Source organism: Helianthus annuus, chromosome 15 (assembly GCF_002127325.2).
Source record: "Helianthus annuus cultivar XRQ/B chromosome 15, HanXRQr2.0-SUNRISE, whole genome shotgun sequence".
NCBI classification, from domain to species: Eukaryota; Viridiplantae; Streptophyta; class Magnoliopsida; order Asterales; family Asteraceae; genus Helianthus; species Helianthus annuus.
The window spans coordinates 119145504-119165548 of record NC_035447.2 but is presented as its reverse complement, the minus strand read 5'-3'; the positions used below and the strand labels follow the sequence as shown (position 1 = coordinate 119165548).

General features: G+C 33.0%; 1 protein-coding gene and 2 long non-coding RNA genes across 4 annotated transcripts; all 3 read left to right on the top strand.

Annotated features, from left to right (window-relative positions):
• The first annotated feature begins 3764 nt into the window (after nucleotides 1–3764).
• On the top strand, nucleotides 3765–5518 carry LOC110912305 (NAC domain-containing protein 79). Its single transcript, XM_022156995.2, has 3 exons — nucleotides 3765–4144; nucleotides 4236–4513; nucleotides 4940–5518. Exons 1-3 carry the CDS (start codon nucleotides 3967–3969, stop codon nucleotides 5360–5362), a joined length of 879 nt encoding a protein of 292 aa, XP_022012687.1. The 5' UTR covers nucleotides 3765–3966; the 3' UTR covers nucleotides 5363–5518.
• A 6509-nt stretch (nucleotides 5519–12027) lies between these two features.
• Nucleotides 12028–14139, top strand: LOC110912302. 2 transcript variants are annotated; one of them, XR_002577823.2, is made up of 7 exons: nucleotides 12028–12178; nucleotides 12327–12462; nucleotides 12543–12627; nucleotides 12754–12973; nucleotides 13105–13234; nucleotides 13882–13970; nucleotides 14071–14139. It is a non-coding gene; the product is annotated as an uncharacterized LOC110912302 (long non-coding RNA). The 2 variants fall into 2 exon arrangements; XR_002577824.2 differs by having other exon boundaries at nucleotides 13105–13239.
• Nucleotides 14140–14224: 85 nt separating this feature from the next.
• LOC110912304 lies at nucleotides 14225–16257 on the top strand. Its single transcript, XR_002577825.2, has 5 exons — nucleotides 14225–14317; nucleotides 15001–15115; nucleotides 15211–15366; nucleotides 15491–16000; nucleotides 16118–16257. It is a non-coding gene; the product is annotated as an uncharacterized LOC110912304 (long non-coding RNA).
• The last annotated feature ends 3788 nt before the right edge of the window (nucleotides 16258–20045 follow it).

Sequence of the window (20045 nt, the reverse complement as noted above, 5' to 3'; positions counted from 1 at the left end):
AGTCGATGTAAACTACTACTACCACCACTACTACTATCACTACCACTACCACTACCACTACCACCACTACCACCACTACCACCACCACCACCACCACCACCACCACCACCACCACCACCACCACCACTACCACTACTACTACGACCACTACCACTACGACTACCACTACCACTACCACTACCACTACCACTACCACTACCACTACCACTATTATTATTATTATTATTATTATTATTATTATCTTTTAACTTTTTATATTATTATATAATCATAATTAACATTATTTGTTATTTTATCATTATAATTAGAGTAAATTGCCATTTTAGTCCCTGAGTTTTGTCCAAATTTTTCATTTTAGTCTAAATAGTTTTTTTTTTGCCTCTGGGTCCCTGACTTTTCCCTTTTATTGCCATTTTGATCACATACACTAACTCTATCCAAAAACTCCATCTTTAACTAGGGATATTTTGGAGATTTTCATTTTAAACGTTTTCAATTGCCATTTTGATCTAATTCCAAGAAATCGAAAAAATTCCAAAAAATCAAAAAAATTCCAAAAAATTATAAAAAATAATAAAAATTCTACCACTACCACTACCACTACCACCACTACTACTACTACTATTATTATTATTATTATCTTTTAACTTTTTATATTATTATATAATTATAATTAACATTATTTGTTATTTTATCATTATAATTAGAGTAAATTGCCATTTTAGTCCCTGAGTTTTGTCCAAATTTTTCATTTTAGTCCAAATAGTTTTTTTTTTTTTTGCCTCTAGGTCCCTGACTTTTCCCTTTTATTGCCATTTTGATCACATACACTAACTCTATCCTAAAACTCCATCTTTAACTACGGATATTTTGGGGATTTTCATTTTAAACGTTTTCAATTGCCATTTTGATCTAATTCCAAAAAATCGAAAAAATTCCAAAAAATCAAAAAAATTCCAAAAAATTCTAAAAAATAATAAAAATTCTAAAAAATCATAAAAATTCTAAAAAATCAAAAAAATTCCAAAAAATCAAAAAAATTCCAAAAAATTCTAAAAAATAATAAAAATTCTAAAAAATCATAAAAATTCTAAAAAATCATAAAAATTCTAAAAAATCATAAAAATTCTAAAAAAATACAAAAAATCCGTTTCGGCGCGAACCGTTTCGAACCCGAACCGTTTCGAGCCGAACGGTTTCGACGCGAACCGTTTCGACCGGTACCGTTTCGACCCGAACCATTTCGACGCGAACCGTTTCGAGCGGAACCGTTTCGATCCGAACCGTTTCGAGCCGAACCGTTTCGAACCGAACCGTTTCTAGCTGAACCGTTTCGAGCTGAACCGTTTCGAACCAAACCGTTTCGAGCCGAACTGTTTCGAGCAGAACAGTTTCGAAACGGTTCGGTTCGAAACGGTTCGGCTCGAAACGGTACGGGTCGAAACGGTTCGGTTCGAAACGGTTCGGCTCGAAACGGTTCGGCTCGAAACGGTTCGGTTCGAAACGGTTCGGCTCGAAACGGTTCGGCTCGAAACGGTTCGGTTCGAAACGGTTCCGCTCGAAACGGTTCGGCTCGAAACGGTACGGGTCGAAACGGTTCGCGTCGAAACGGTTCAGCTCGAATTTGTTCGGGTCGAAACGGTACGGGTCGAAACGGTTCGCGTCGAAACGGCTCAGCTCGAAACAGCTCAGCTCGAAACGGTTCGGGTCGAAACGGTACGGGTCGAAACGGTTCGGGTTCGAAACGGTTCGCGCCGAAATGGATTTTTTGTATTTTTTAGAATTTTTTAGAATTTCTATGATTTTTTAGAATTTTTATTATTTTTTAGAATTTTTTGGAATTTTTTTTTGATTTTTTGGAATTTTTTTTGATTTTTTGGAATTTTTTAGAATTTTTATTATTTTTTAGAATTTTTTGGAATTTTTTTGATTTATTAGATTTTTTTTATTTTTAGAATTTTTATGATTTTTTAGAATTTTTTGGAATTTTTTTGATTTTTTGGAATTGGATCAAAATGGCAATTGAAAACATTTAAAATAAAAATCTCCAAAATACCGTTGGTTAAAGATGGAGTTTTTGGATGGAATTAGTGTATGTGATCAAAATGGCAACAAAAGGGAAAAATCAAGGACCCAGAGGCAAAAAAAAAAAACTATTTGAACTAAAATGGCAAATTTGGATAAAACTCAGGGACTAAAATGGCAATTTACTCTTATAATTACTTTTCCCTATATTTTGATTTTTGCTTATAACTTTATCATGAGGAACCAAATCGACATTGCCGTATTTGCTTTTATGATTTTCTCAATATGACGGTATAAAATTTGTTAAAAACGGATTTGTACTCGCAATAAAGTATTATTTTGGTACCGTAAGCTATAACGAGTGATGGTACGGTAAGATACTGGGACAAACTGAACCTTGGTACCGATCAAACATCAGTACCAATGCCAATATTCATTTTTATTATTTTCAACCGATATAAAACATTTGTTGATATCCTCTTGTGTCTATCTCTTTAATTCCTATTCCGAGTGCCGGTACAGTATTATACCAAACTGATAACGATTAAAAGAGCGCTACGAAGTGCGGGGTAATCCACTAGTTGTTTTATAATTTATTCTATTTAAAAAAACATAAAATTTTATTGGTTCAATGCCTCACAAATAAAACAACCGCAGAAATATTGGAAAAAGAGGAACTTCTAACTAGAAAAGAATACAATAAAAAAAGGATTGGAAAATGACGGGTTTTTTTTTTTTTTTTTTTTTTTCTCTTTTGATAAATGGTAAACATGAAAGTTGCTATATTCAACTATAAACTATATTTAGATGATTTTTTAATCCAAATTTAGATTTCTTAACAATAAGTGTGGCACGAATTTGTTATCGTTTATGCATATAATATTTTGTATTCCCTTATCATATATACTTTTAGATGTTTAAACTATCTATTAGTGTTATTATTTTTAAATTTTTAATTTTCTATTATTATATATACTTTTAGATTTAAACTATCTATTAGTGTTATTATTTTAAATTTTATTATTATAGCTAATACTAAACGTATTTTGTTTTTTCTTATAACTTTTACAACAATTTTTAAAATTTAGAGTATCTCACACGTGTCGATTTATCTACGTTTTGATATAAACCTTTTTTTTAAACCAAATTGTGAGTACTAATGTACAAGTAATCAATTCATAGACATAAATGTTATTATAGTTAATTCACATTTACTTTTTTTTTTTTATAATCCAACACCATTTTGTCTTTCTGGTGCAACATATGTATTTTTATCTACATTTCCTTAATAGTTTTTTAAAGCAAACTAGTATGTCCCAACAATATCGGTACCATTTAGATTCCGACCGAACAATATTGCCAGTATCGGTTCCATCCGATCCGTTACTTTTATTAATTTTTATAGTTTTTTTTAATGATGTAAACATGTGCCCATATCCTTTTGTACATTATAACTTTATTTTTTTAGTTTTAAACTTTCAGCTATCATACCAAGTACCAATACAATACAAATACCATAATGAAAAGAACCAATACCGAAAAAATTTCTGAACTCCTAGTTACTTACCCATTCAATATTTAACAAAATAAATTTCTAATAAGATATATTATTTTAAGTAAAAAAAGTAAAAAGTAATAATACAATAAACAAAAAGTAGTTTTAAAATACACGTTTCCTACTTTCTCCCCCAAAACACTATTTATGTTCTTCTCTTCTTCTCCCCTCTTCTTCTCTTCACTACAATTCACACACACTTTTCACCCTTAAAATTAGTCCTCTGTTTTTCAGTTTATCCTCTGTTTTCATATCTTCAGAAGAAACACAAAATTGATCCTCTGTTCTTCAATTGTTTTCATATATTTGCAGAAGAAACACAAAATTAATCCCCTGTTCTTCAATTTTCACCATATATTTGCAGAATATCATCAAATTCTGACAAAATGGAATACAAATTCAATCATGATCAACCAATTGACCTCCCTCCAGGCTTCCGTTTTTATCCAACCGACGAAGAACTCATATCTCACTACCTTTATCCGAAGGTTTCCGATTCGAAGTTTGTCGCTAGAGCGATCGGTGAAGTTGATTTGAACAGAGTAGAGCCGTGGGAGCTTCCATGTAAGTACTCTGTTTTACTCTGTTTTTGTTCTGTTATTTTTTAATCTTGAATTTTGTTAATTGGGATCAAATTTGGTGTTTGGGTTTGTAGGGAGGGCGAAACTCGGTGAGCAGGAATGGTTCTTTTTCTGTGTTCGAGATCGAAAGTACCCGACTGGATCGAGAACGAACAGAGCAACAAAAGCAGGGTATTGGAAAGCTACAGGAAAAGATAAAGAAATTTATAAAGAGAAATCACTTGTGGGTATGAAGAAAACACTTGTTTTTTATAGAGGAAGAGCCCCGAAAGGCGAAAAGACAAATTGGGTGATGCATGAATATCGGTTAGATGGGTTGTTTTCTGAGAGTAATCTCCCGAAATCGGCTAAGGTATGAAGAAGAAGAAGCATCCATGGTTTGATGTTAACGGTTACTGGGCCGGGTCAATCATTTTGAGGCCGTATCAAATAATAATTTTTTTATCCATTTTCATAAGAAAAAAATTAAAAAATAAAGAACTCTATCCTTTTTAATAAGAAAAAATTAAAAAATAAAAAAAACTCTTTAAGATCTTATGATTCTTGTATCATTTGTGTGCGCGTAATTATAGACCACAAATTCTACCGCCAACGAATCCATAGCCCAAATTATTTGCACATAATTTATTTATACTTTTTAGAATTTTTTATATCGGGAAATAGGGTATAAAACTCTTGCTTTATTTCACTCCCTATTAAGCTGCGTTTGACGGTTTATGCGCTCTTTTATTAGCGCTTGCTTTATTTCACTCTAATTTACTTTATTTGTGTTTTGCAGGGGGAATGGGTGATTAGCAGGGTTTTTCACAAAAGTCCTGGTGGGAAAAAGATTCCAATTTATGGGCTATCAAGGATGAACAATGGAACCATGCCTCCATTAATGGAGGTTTCAAGTGTGGATGGAGGATCAAGAACAGAGAATTCACACGTGACCTGCTTCTCCGAATCGATGGAAGAACAGAAACCGAACAATAACGAAGAAATGATGGGGAGTTGGAGCTCAAGCAGGTCGCTAATGGCATCAAGAACCGAAGGTGTTTATCCGATGGATTCGACATGGATGCAAGAGCCATCAATCCTCAAGATCTTGCAGGATGCCAACAACATGAGTCAAAATTTGAAAATTGAAATGGTGGGTGATCAAGATTATGGTATGAACTTTGGTGGTGAAGTTGATCTTGATTACATGTGGAATTGTTAAGCAAGAAGTAAAGATGTTGGTTATAGATTGCTAGATTACCATCTTAAATTGATGCAATGATTTTATATAATCAAAAGAATTATGCGATGTAAATATATATTGTCCTTAAGGTATACAAGTGAAGTTCATGATTTTAAATGAAATGAAATATACATATCTTGTTTTTTTGTTATTTTATTTTTTAGATGATAAACAATTATTCTAAATTGGTCCATAAGTATTAAAAGGCTTAAATTTGGCATTCTCTCTCTCCCTCGAATGAATGTCAAATGTAATTAAAATATTATATTGGTAGGCCAACAACCTATAGGTTTGGATGGCCTCATAGAACCTATGACATAAGTTGAGAGTTGAGTAGTAACCAACTCCTTTAATAAATAATAAAAAATAGCTACACTATGTTGTATCATGTTGTTTTATATGTAAATATTTAATATAAATAATTTAAACTTATTACCCGATTGTGCAAATTTATGTTTATAACAAAAAAAAAGGTGAATAACATATAAGAAACAACAAATTACATGACATGCTCACTAGTATGAAGCTATCGAAGTAAGGCAACTACCAAGAAAACAGAACACCAGGGGTTGCAATACAACGGCGGTTATGCTAAATGAAAACTACACCACTGCTCCCAATTTAAATTAACTGTTCTTGATCGACCTTTGACCCATAAGTAGCTATGGGACTTCACATCATCAACAATTTTGGAGGTAGAAGGCTCCTTGTTGGGGGAAAACCATTTCATTCCTTGTATTCTATAGAACCCAACATGTTGTTAGAACAATTTCTTGAACCTGCTTCTTTATGCTTTTATCTCCTTGAACCGTCATGTGGTACTCAAGTAAGGGGTTGTTTGTTTCGGCTCTTAAGGACTCTTAATGGTACAGACATCTTACTTGTTCAGCACTTAATGATTTAGATTATTTGTTTCGCGAGCAGATATCTGATTGGTTCAGACATTTTCCTCTAAATGGTTAAGCATTACACAGAGTCTGAATGGTTAAAACCTCTTATCTAAATTAATCAGACATTATTTGTCTCTGAATTGTTAAACATTACACTGGCTGTTAATGGTTCAAACATCTTACTGGTTCAGCACTTAATGGTTCAGAGATCTTAGTACATCTTACCGGTTCAACACTTACCAATTCAGAAGTTGTCAAACAGCCCCCAAATCTTTAAGTAAGAAAGCGTAGATGGGGGAAACCTTACGCCATTGGCTGATGATTGACCATACCATACTAGCTATCGAGCACATAATCAAGATGTGTTCCATTGTTTCAGGTAGATTTCCATAAATCGGGCAGGTGGTGTTTTCGGGCCCGATGTTGCTTTTGCTAAGGCGGCTAACGCTGGAATCCTATCCATTTTAGACCTCCAAGCAAAAAAAGCGTTTACTTTCAAGGGTACCCGCTTATTCCAGTCAAGATTGGATGGAACATTAGGATTACCATGGTTGTTGATTAATTTTCGTAGGGACGTTACTATGAAGGAACCGTGAGACTCACCCAACCATACCCATCTTTCTGATTTCGAACTTGTAACAACCTGACTTTTCGGATCGTTACTTAACACTGTTGTTTCTTTCTTAATCGCTTGTACTCCCGAGATTTCGATTAACGCTATGGGTTTAAACTGTATTTTTCAACACATTTTAAATGCATATTACAACGCTTATTCAAAACGCAGTTATCGCATTTAACGCTATTTTATAACGCTTATCACTTGAACGCATTTTATTGCATGTTACATCGCTAGTTTAGGCTAAACGCTATCGCAACGCAAACTCGAAACGCGGATTTATTTGGTGTATTTAGTTTATATGTGTTAGATTGTGTGATTATTTTTTAAATGTTATGTGGTTATCAACGCAACGCTTACACGCTCAAACGCTTACTCGCAACTCGATTAAATGCAACACAACGATTAACAAACGAAACGAAAGTTGGAAAACTAACAAACACAACTCGGCCGTCCGAATGGACATCCGATCGAATGGGCATCCGACCGGATGACCATCTGACCGGATGGCCATCCGACCGAACACAACCCTCGCGCACCGCCTTGACTCTCGCTCTCACCCTATAAATACTAGCCGTACGCCCTCATTTCTCTGATTTGACACTTCCATTCGCTCACACGCTCTCAGTCGCTTCCTGTCACGAATCAAGGCCATTTTGTAAGCATTTCTTCTCAAATCTCGCACAATCTTCATCTCTAATCTCTTCTACATCATCTTCTTCATCAAAACCACACACAAACACCAACTTTTCTTCTGAAATCACTGATTTGGACCTCTTGAAGGTGGCTTCCACCCGTTTTGCTTAGGCAAACTATTGTGGAACACCATTTGATCGAGATTGGTTCTAGATCTAAAGGATTTCACACTTTTTAACTTAATCTCAACAAGATTTCAACACTTTTTCATCTGTTTTCAACTTTTCTTCACTTTTCTACACAAAATTGATGGAATCTGGACTAAATCGGACTCTCGACTCGTTCCTTAATCGAGAGCCGGCTTGAAAACGGATTTCCACCGAAGAGATGGACCGATTAACGGGTCAAACATGAATCTTCATCAAGAACAGTAAGTTTGACCGAATGGGCTAAGACCATCCGATCGAATGAGCTAGGCTTGGTGTATTCCCATTGTTTGACACGTCATCACGCCATCTCCGTTAACTCAGAAACTTTTACTTGGAAAATTTTTACAAAAAAACTTCAACTAACAGACCATCTCGCTCGAATGGCCATCCGTTCAGATGACCATCCGACCGGATGATCTGGTCCTTGAAATTTCCAATGTTTAAACGTTTTGACTAAACTTCGAATTTTCAACGATTTACAAACACCACACACCACTCGAATGGCCATCCGTCCGGATGACCTGATATTTATCTTATTCATTAAACGCTTTGAACTGAACTTCAAATTTTAACAATTTACAAATAATCACATCTCATTTGAATGACCATCCGTTCGGATGGGTTATACCCATTCGTTCGGATCACCATTCAAACACTTAACCCATTCGACACTTTGAATCTCAACCGAACAGCACTTATACTTCTGTTTCCGTGCACAGGCTAACTCAGCGCGCTCCTTTCAATCCAATCCAGCTTGTGTTTACTTGCTAAACACACACTGTGAGTATACTCGAACCCATTTCCATTTAACGCACTTTTGGGTGTTAAATACATTCCATATCAAAACACAACACACAACGCAAACACATTATAAACGCTAACCGCTCCCACATGCTATACGTGATTAAAGTTAAGATTGCATGCACTGGCCGTGGCCACAATAATGGTGTCAGTGTAACTTGCCACTTAGGAGGGGGTGGGGTTTATAAAGTGTTTGCCATTTAAACGCTAAGCACGGCCAGTGCATGCAATCTTAACTTAAATCCATAAAAAGAAACCTTAACTTAAATCCATGCATTGCGGCCTTACAACTTTAACAACATGTACATAAGTGTTTAAATGGCTTGAACATTCACGCGAAACTCATTTTAAGCGAAAATTAGATCGAAAAGTAGATAAAAATAAACTTGTTGTGACAGTGTATTTGAAATTTTATAAATATCAAATTTTAAAAGTTATAAAAAAACCTTATGAGCAAGGCACCTGTCAACTTCTAATTAACCAAAAATAATTAAAATTAAAAAAAAAACATTTGAAAAACTCTAGAGTTTTAATGTAAAGTTAAGCTAAAGTGGAAGGACTATAATGTAGCATTCAAAATCATTGCATTACTTAATTACATGTTTGTGCATTCTGTTCAACTAAGGTGTTCTTTGTTTTTTAAGAGGTAAAATGTGTGCAGTTTGCAGACCATATCTACAGACATCTGTAGAAGAAGAGGTGGACTAAACCTTTGCAGTCTGCAAGAAGAAGGGTGTTTGTTTTTATACGTATATAGACTTCTAAAATAAACTGTTGGTGGTGTACGGACGGTGGTGGTGCTGGAGGGTGATAGTGGTAGACGGTGGTGGTGGTGATGGACGGCGGTGGGTGGTGGACGGTAGTGGTGATGGATGGTGGTGGGTGGTGGTGATGGATGGTGGTGGGTGGTGACTGGTGGACAATGGTGGAAGACGGTGGTGGTGGTGATGGACGGTGGTGGGTGGTGCAGGGTGGTGGTGATGGACGGTGGTCGTGAGTGGTGGTGTTTAACCCTCTGTAGACCTTAAAAGATCTTAAAAGTGGCTGGACCAAGTCTGCACCAAGAAGAGCTCGCGTAGACGTTTTTTAATGAAACGTCTTCGGAAAAACAAACTGTCTGCACGTGGTCTGTGCGGCGCAGACAGAAGAGCTTGCGCAGAACTTTTCTGAAAAAACAAACAACACCTAAGTGTAACAAATGATCGAACTCACAAAGAAAGTTTGCTAAATATGCTTAGGTTTGACTTATCTATACTATATAATAAAAGAAATAAATGTGTAAACTTTTTGAAATAAGTCTAATTAATATAACTTTTTTTATTATTTAATATATATATATATATATAATTATATTTATTCAACCCTTGTAACACGTGGTTCTAACCTAGTTATACAAATGAAGTTGACAAAAGATTTAATACAAATACCTTTAATGTACAAAACGTACGAATTGAAGGTTTTCCTGAAAAAACGCGATGACATTTTCGTAATTATTTACTCGTCGAGTAATTATCAAAATTACCCTACAAATGATCTTGTAGGGTAATTTTGTAAAATGATCTTGTAGAGTAATTTTGATATTACAGGATAATTTTGTAAAGTATCATAATTACTCTACAAATGATCTTGTAGGATAATTTTGAATTGTATGTTGTTTGATAAACTAGTAGAGTAATTTTGATACACTTGTAGAGTAATTTTGATAATTACCCTACAAGATCATTTTACAAAATTACCCTACAAGATCATTTGTAGGGTAATTTTGATAATTACGAAAGTTACACCGTGTTTTTTTTACTTTTTCATGTCTTTCGTACGTTTTGTACGATAAGACTATTTGTACGAGAACTTTTCCCAGATGAAGTTAGATCTGACTTATTTGATAAACTAAATTATGAAGTTTAAATAATATTTTATACATCAAGTGTCACGTATTATACCTAAAATGAATCACAAAGTCATAAATCTAGTTTCGTGGTTATCTTTTAGAGCTAAAAGTTACCTTTTTCAAAAAAAAAGTGTTACCTTCCCCGTCATAAAATATTATAAGGTTTGACTTTTTATATAAAATTAATTATAAAGTTAGATCTGACTTATCAGATAAAAATAAATTATGAAGTTTAAATAATATTTATACATCAACATGCCTATACAAAGGTTTCATCTATAGGCATCTTATTTAACAAACCCTAATTGCACATCTATAAATATACAAAGGTTTCATCTACTATTGGAAAAATGGTTTTATTAAGTAAAGTATTTGATGTTTGTTAGCTTTAGTTGATTTCTTCTTCATACTTAGCAAGAGAATGTATTTCTTGAAATCAAGTGAACAAATTACCCAAAATGGGGTTATTCCCATTTACAATTGGCACACCTTTGTGAGCGCATCGTATCCTAGTACTCTTCCACCCGTTGAACATTCTTGTGGATTTGCTCACCGAATCACAAATACAAGATAGTTGATGAGATAAGATGGACGTCTCAAAATAAAACCAGGAGTGTAGATGCAACAAGTAATAGACAGTTTTAAAATGTCTTTGTGTATACACATCTTATTGTTGGCTAATCATGTTAAGGTTGATTAGGGATCCTGGCTGCCTAAATCATATACATTTATGTTTTCGTAAGTAAATTGTTCTTGTTTATACGTATAAACACGTTATGGTATGACGTTACATGTTTTATATTTATCATGTTAAGCAATTTATGTTAAAAATATTTGGGTATATATTAATAGTGATTTTTTTTGAACTGATCACGTATATATATATATATATATATATATATATATATATATATATATTCAAAAGTGGGTGGCGGCGTAACTTGTTGCCCGACTATCTGCCATTGCTTTGTAAAAAAAATAGTGAATGGAATAGTTTATATAAAGTTAGTTTTATATATAAATAATTTAACTGACATTGTAGGGCCTTAAGGGCTAACATGCATTAAAAACTAACTGAGAACTTATTACCCAACGTTAAACTTTAGAGAAACCAGAGGGACTAAACAAAAAATTAACTCTTGTAATATTTAAAAGCTAATTTTTATTTTTCTCTTATTATTTAAGTAAACTTTTTTAATTTAACAAATAATTTTTTTAAATGGTTAGTAATTAACTTAATTAAAGCTAATTTGAGGCCACTTCCGTAATTAGCTTATATGTAAATTAACCAGCTTATACATAAATTAATTTATTAAAGCAACTTTGAAGCCAATTTTTATAAAGATAATCATCATTTAAGTAATTAACACACACATATATATATATATATATTATTTATTAGTGTAACATTTTTCTATTTCTTGGTATCTATCTCCTCTAATAAATAACTAACCATGTGGACACTTGGCAAACATTTAGACTAGCCACACCATCACAATCCTATGTGTCAATGTTATAGACCCCTTCACCTTTCTTTTAATCGGGTTAATGCTCGGGTACTTGGTATCTGACCCGGATCCACTGCCCAAATGTGTTGTCTTGATTTTTATTCCGCCCTTGCATCATACCAATGTCTCTCTCTCTCTACCAACCATCGCTCTCACAAACCCTATCTTCTCGCATATGTGATTCAGTGTTCTCTAACCCTAACCCTCACCATCGCCGGAAGATACCAACGATTTGATCCGTAATACGGTATGTTTTCATTGCCAATTTCTAGGTTTCGATTATTTCCTATTTGTATGGTTGTGGTTAAAAGAAATTAGGGTTTTTCAACAACAATTTCAATTCACTTCATTACTCGTATGTTTGTTTGATTCTGATTCTGTTTTTTGTTTTCCAGTTGCAACTTTGATGATACCCTAATGGAATTGAGTGCCTTGATAACGACTATGGTTTGATTTTCTTCTGGCAGTTCAGTAATTCATTTACTTTCAAAATTCAAGATAAGGGGGGTCGTATGCACAGATTTATTAGTGGTATGCTCTTTATTCTGTTTCAAATATTTAGTTTTTAGACTTTCAGAAACCTTAAACGTCTTGTGCGCTTGCCCTGCTAGATTCTCATAGTTTGGCAGATCATACAATGGCCATAATTCAGAGACTAGGGGTGAGATCCACCGCTACCACCTCCCACAAATTCTGGTACATCTGACCGCTTCTCATTTTAAAACTCATTTGTATTTAATCTTTACACTATTTTTTATTCTAAATAAGTATATAAAGATTCTATTATATATGATTTGGATTCTTATTAAAAAATATATATAGGTCTTTAGGACTGTGCAGAACTTGGTTCAAACCGACCCAACCAGTGACCCGAACCAAGACCGGAAAGCAACTTCCACTTGATGCTTATCGGTTTTTCATGGAGAAGATGATAAATTTGATATGTATCATGTTAACAAGAACAATGTTAATCGTGTTATGCTTTTGGAGAGTGTCATGTTGCAGTTTAAAATCTGATTTATGCATTAAAAATAGGCATCAGGTGACTTTCAAGTTTCAACCCGCTTGATCCATTCCTATTTTTAGCTAACATTTTTATAACTCAAATCAACCCATGAATAAGTAAATGGGTTGAAATTTCCACATTTACTTACGAATGATATCATGCTGTAGTACGAAGACGAAGACTAGGACGAAGTCGTAATTTCATCAGACAATGATCTTACTGCAAGTGAAGATGCTGGGGTCTGCATATATTTTCAGCATTTTACGAAGCAACTAGCAAGCATCACATTTTTAACGGGTCAGGTTGAAATGGGTTCGGTGTTGTCCATTTGTTCTATATTTTTAAAACGTTCACGCCTTAAATATAGTAAGAAAAGCAATGTAATTACTTATTACAATAAAAATCTTCCTACTAAAACAACGATTTAGTAGACTAAAAGCCTTATTTTCAACATGTTTGACCTCTTATTTTTAGCTGAAAAGTTTAAATTCCCTGTTTGGGATTAACTACCACATTTAGTATTGCAAAGTTAATACCCAAAATACATTCAAATATCACAAATACTTATGTGCAAAAAGCGCGCGCCTAGGCGCTCGGGCGTAGCGAGGCGCACCTATAGCGCCTGGTGGTAGCCTAGGCGCAAAAATGTTTTTTTTTAAAAACGGTGTTGTCAAAAGTGCAAAAAGTGCGCGCCTAGGTGCTTGGGCGCAACGAGGCGCACCTATAGCGCCTGGTGGTAGCCTAGGCGCAAAAATGGGTTTTTTTTTTAAATAACGGTGTTGAGGCGCAAAAAGGCGAGCGACTAGGTGCAAAAACGGGGCTGAGGCGTAGCGCATAACCAGAAAACAAAAAAAAACGAATCCGTTGAGACATATCCATACATTACTTAGTTTTTTGACCCATTAACAAAGATTAACATGCGCTTTCTTTAACTATGAATGTAGATAGACACTAGCAATGGGTTCTACTCCGATGCTGGTCTTTATGTTCATCTTCGAATCGGTCCTTACGTTTGTGCCGAGTGGAATTACGGGTTAGTGTTAATTAAATAATTACAGTCTTTAATATTCACAATGCTCCAAAACTTCGTGTTTATGTGTTTATGCATTAACTCTTTTTTTTTCGCGTAATAGTGGATTTCCGCTCTGGTTACATTTCATACCAGGAATCGAGCTTCGAACTGATAACGAGCCGTTTAAGATTAATAATTTTCTCTAACTTGGTTTCAACTTTCAAAAGTTTCCTTATCTGGCCAACCATTTGCTGACTAAATCATGTATGTTTTAGGCCGAAATGAAACGGTTTACAACCAAGATAGTTAGCATGATGAAGGACGAGAATCTTTATGCGTCTCACGGTGGACCTATAATCTTATCTCAGGTTAGTTTATCATAAACTGACATACAGTGGAAGTAATTACAAAATTAAATTTTATGATCACTTTTTTGATATAATATTGAATGCTTAGACCATTACATAAAACCCTCTTTTATAGAGTAAACCTAAATTTGGTAGCTCAAGCCGAATTTTGAAAAACTAAAATTGACTCAATAATAATCAAATAGACTTTCTAAACAAACACTAGAAGTGCACATTTCGGTTAATCTCAGTAACCAGTTCAAGCGGTTATTTTCTCATTTTTTCTTTAACCCGTTATTACTTTAACCAGTTCGGTTAATAACCGGTTATTTCGGTTAAGTAACCGGTTATTTTCCAATTTTTTTCATCATTTTTACGTTTTTTTTCCGCTAAAAATAACCGATTACCATCCTATACATCTATAACTAGCTACGAACCAACTGTTAATATTAACTAGGAACCGGTTACTGGTCTACTGGTTCCGGTTAATAACCGGTTCTGGTTAACAAACCGTTTTTTTGCCACCTCTATAAACACCTATATGTGTTCTTACAATAAAAAAGGATAGGAATAAATCTTTATGGCATATTAGTGTTGCATCATGAAGTAAGATATGAATTCTTTTGTTGTTCTTTTTTGTTGAATGTGTCTTTTTTATCTGGTTGGACGTCTTATATTTATTTATTTTTTATGCATTTTTGTAGGAGGATTTAGCTTGCACATGTGTTGACTGTTGAGCAATTGTCTTTGACATATACAATTGCTTTTAGTGGCTGCTAGAAGATGGTGATCTAAAACCTTCATTCCCACTAAGAAAATGTGTGTCTAATGTATACTTAAAGCTTTGATCTTGAGTTGCACTCCCTTTTGATCCTAATGTTTGGTCTGATTTGAGCATTCATTTCTTATTGTAGGTTGGTCGGCGAACATGCATTGGTATTGTGATCTCAGGTTGCTCTCCCATATAATGAATCGATAGTAGTTAAGAGTCAATGGTTTGCCCAAATGGCTGTGCTCGATCCTACATGGACGAACTTGGATTAGTTGGTGATTGTCCTAATAACTATCAGGTACCTGGTTCCTTCGATTTGTTGGTAAATTTTTATTAGTTTCTACAAGTTGTCATTATTTTTGGCATTGATTTGGTAGTCCTCAACATACTTACCCTAATGCAACTACCTATTTTTGATATAGAGGAATATTGTCAACACATATGACAACAAAAGACAAAGGTCAAAAAGCTGAAATGAACAGTTGCACACCAGGAAGCAGTGTTCAGTAGTAACAGCAGGCAAATGTCAACTATAAGGGACAATAAGCATTAATGTCTTATGAAAACCCTTGCACCAAAAAGTTTAGTACTCTCCAAACACATAATTCATACTCATATGCTAAAAAAAACTTCTCAAAAACTGAAAACCCTTTGTACAAAAAAGTACAGTACTTTTCAACACAAGAATTCAAACTCATATGCTCAAAAACAGGCTGCTCAAAATAGAATAGTTGTCTTATATCCTGCTCTCTAGATAATTTCGAAAAAAACATTAAGGTACCACCCCTATCTAATCCATGAAACCATTTGGACAATCACACTTAATTCTATTCTTCATTCTCTCTTCTTTAACAAATGTCTAAACTGGATACCTCATCTGCTTCTGCAATGTCAAAAAAGGATTGCTCATCTGCTGCACCATTGCCTTCAATGTATGTGGTTAATTACTATTTTGGACCCTCTAATTACATTATAAGCATATTTATTATCCAACATGTATCATTTATCAATTACTAATGTATATGTTTGATTGTTTTTTGCCTTAACAGGATACCTCCATCCGAGATTACTTTCTTGAAGGATTTAAAAGTAGAGCCGGTTTAAAGATGTTGTTAACAGATAAAGATGGCCATGCTACAAATAAGACCGCAAATGTTGTATACAAAGAAATTTTTGGAATTTTACCCAAAAAAAAAAAGAAATTTTTGGAAATTTGTAGTCTTTTTTGTTCATTTATCATTGTTAAGGAAACTTTTGCCTTTATTTTATTTAAACTGTTTTGAATATAAAGTTATATGTGTTTTCTTTTTTTATTGTTCAATCCGTGGGACACACGGGTAATAACCTAGTACGGTATAAACGAAACATGATAATTTTTATATGTTAACATGTTTAGTGTCAGAGAATTCAACTAATTAATATGGTGTATTACAAATCAAACAATTTATTCCAAATCAATATAAAGAAATGATTATAACTAGACAAGGTAACAAACATATATATTTTTTATTTATGATATATTGCTTCATATTACTAAAACTTGGGTCAAAGAGTACAAACCTTATGCTTAATATTTATTGTATGCGTTAGTTGATATTATTTATACATGCATATGTAAATAATTTCCAATGCAACAAAAAACAAACATGTTGAAAATTGAGTCTGACGCTTAAGTTGAAAAAATTAAGATATTAATCTATGAATGTACTTTAACTAAGTTTAAAAAATATTTATTCATTTTTGTTTATCTTAGTTACATTAGTTTTAGCCTATTTTATAATCTAATTACCAAAATAGAGTAGTCTGAACGTTACTAGAATAGTTGATGGTTTATAAATAAACTATTACATAAGTCCTAAAAATATTGAATTATTTATACAAATTTTGATAAAAAAAAGTTCTTAAGGTGAAAATATAACAATTAAACAGTATTTTATATTCAAACGTTATTAAAGCAAGTTTTAAATAATTACAACTATATAATCTTTTAAAATATATTACATTTTCACCATTTTAAAAATTATTTAGTTAAATAAATAAAGTTAAATAAAAGTACAAAAATAAAAATTGTCTTTAAATATCATATGAGTTAATTGCGGAGTTAGTCCTTGTGTTTTTTTTGAAAATAACAAAGTTGGGTACTAAGTTCTGAAATGATGAAAATACCTCAAGTTCTCAGTTAGTATTTAACAATCATTAGCCTTAAGACCCTAGGATATTACAAAACCAAATGTTAAAACCTCAACCTGTTACTTTAAACTAATAATACCTGGGTTGTTACTTTTCACAAACTAAAGAGACTAACAGTGTAACTAAAACAACTCTAATATAACTAAAACAACTAAAGGTGGAAAGGCTTTCTAACTTTTAGTTACCTTATATATATATATATATTTTTTTCTAAATTGTTTGATACATTATTATTTTAATCAATTTTATAAATGATAATATATTTTTGTTCATGCAATAAAATAATATTAAATAATAACATTTTCTTTATACAGAATAACACACATGTTTTCTAAAACATAGCATTTTTGTTATTAAATACAAGACATTATATTTACTCAAGCCGTATAATACACGTGGTTCAAACCTTGTGTGTGTATATATACATATATATAATTCATTCAGTCTTTTTTTAAAACATAAAAACAATAGTTATTGTGACTGCTAAAAGTTATGAGAAAGCTGATCATGCAGTTTCTTTAATCGATAAATCAAATGCTTGCATATTTATAAACTTGGTCAACATCACACATGTTAATCATACACGACAAAAAAATTATTTAGACATTTAAAAACTTGGGTTATTGGATTTTATCACATCTGACTATTGGCTATTGGTCGCTGTTACCCTCAAGTATCACTTTGACGTCCGCCACCTCCAACTTAACACTTAGTGTGTTCTATCACCCATGTTGTTAACTGATCACTAACTTTTGATCCTGTTATTATACTTTTGAAGGTGTTCTAAGATCCCTAAAACCTTCCTAAGATCCCTATGACACCCCCAAAAGTATAGTAACTTGATTAAAAGTTAGTAATCAGTTAACGACGTGGTGACAGAACACACTAAGTGTTAAGTTGGGGTGACAGGCGTTAAAGTGATAGTTGGGGGTGACAACGGACAATAGCCAATAGTTGGGGGGTGATAAAATCCAATAACCCTAAAAACTTCTATAAATATCGTTTTACGATTTAAATATAAACTAGTGGGTTACAGCCGTGCTTCACGGCGGGGCGACCCGATTTTTGATTCGATATAGCAGTCGAAATAGAAAACTTACAAAATAAAGTCGTCGTAAGTACAAAAATATGTCGACACGTGTTTTACATCGACTGGAAAACTCGATTACAAAAGTACTTAGAAAGTTAAAGGGTTGTCAGTGTCAATGCCAAAAGTTGAGAAAATACAAAAAAAAAATTATGTCGAAATGTAAGTCAACTTAAGTTTATATCGACACGTAAATAAAAATAAAGAGGTAAAAATCGATTAAAAAGTATTTAGAAAATTAAGAGGTTGTAAGAGTCAATGCTGGAAGTTAAAGGTTAAAAGTAAAAAAAAAAGAAAAAAATCACCGACTATAAAAGTATCTAGAAAGTTAAAGGGTTGTCAGTGTCAATATTGAAAGTTGAGAAAACACAAAAAAAAAAAAAAATGTCGAAACGTAAATCAACTTAAGTTTATATCGACACGTAAATAAAAATAAAGACGTAAAACTCGGTTAAAAAGTATTTTGAAAGTTAAGGGGCCGTAAGAGTTAATACTGAAAATTAAAAGTTAAAAGTAAAAAAAAAAGACAAAAAGACAAAGTCAAAGATAAAAAAAAAAAGAAATTACTGTAGCACTATTCATCCATATGTTTCAAATTAATACATATATATGAATTACTAACTATTTGATTTTATATATTCAACTGTGTAACACATGAGATTATAACATAGTATAACAGATAAAGCAATCTAAAGTTTTAATAGTGTTTTTAAGATTCAGTAACATGTTTTTAAGATTCAACAATTACATCGTTATTTGTCTTATATTTGGCAATAAAAAATACATATTTATATTTAACGTCAAGAATATTACCTAAACCCACAGGCCACAACTAGCTAGGCGCCTAGGCCGGTGGACACATATTTGTTATGTTTTTTATATTAACCGCACCTTTGTGGACCCTAATGGGGATGATAACGAGTATGATCAACAATTCAACATTTTGTAAGAACTTAATCTACATACTACATTATTACTGCTTGATTATTTTACTATGGTGTTTTAACATTATAAAAAGAAAAACAAGCTTAAGGTGTTGAATCTTATACAAGTGGTTAGTCTCATACATAAAACAAAATCAATTAACTTTGGTGTTTTAACATAATAAAAAGAAAAACAAGCTTTAGGTGTTGAATCTTATACAAGTTGATACATGCCTTTTCACATACCTTCTAAATAAAAATATTTGTTTGAAAACAAAATCAATCAACTTTGGCGTTTTAACATAATTTTTTTAACGGCAAATTTGGATCCTTGACAGACCACTAGAGTATCATCGTGCCATCAGCGGAACCACCCGATCATATCCATCTCCACTAGACATAATGCCTATACATCAATTCAGGAGTAAACCCAATAAATATGAGAAAAACCCCCTTGGAAGAATCGAACTCAGAACCTATTGGTCTCAAAGTTTTATCTCACCCCTAAATTGCCACTAGGCTATAATAAAAAGAAAAACAAGCTTTAGGTGTTGAAACTTATATAAATGGTTAGTCTCATACATGCCTTGTCACATACCTCCTAAATAAAAATATTGTCTTGAAAACAAAATCAATGAACTTTGGTGTTTTAACATAATAATAAAATGAAAAACAAAATAAGTGTAATAATCAATAAATTATTAATAGAAATGAGCTAAAGCCGACGTCTATGGGTATGTTTGGCATAGAGTTTTTAGGAACTTTTAGCAACTTCTA

Excerpts from the sequence above, each read along its gene's own strand:
- LOC110912305 (XM_022156995.2), top strand. The coding sequence starts at position 3,967 with ATGGAATACAAATTCAATCATGATCAACCAATTGACCTCCCTCCAGGC. Across the intron at positions 4,145-4,235 it reads AGAGCCGTGGGAGCTTCCAT|GGAGGGCGAAACTCGGTGAG; the intron begins GTAAGTACTCTG and ends TTGGGTTTGTAG. Across the intron at positions 4,514-4,939 it reads ATCTCCCGAAATCGGCTAAG|GGGGAATGGGTGATTAGCAG; the intron begins GTATGAAGAAGA and ends TGTGTTTTGCAG.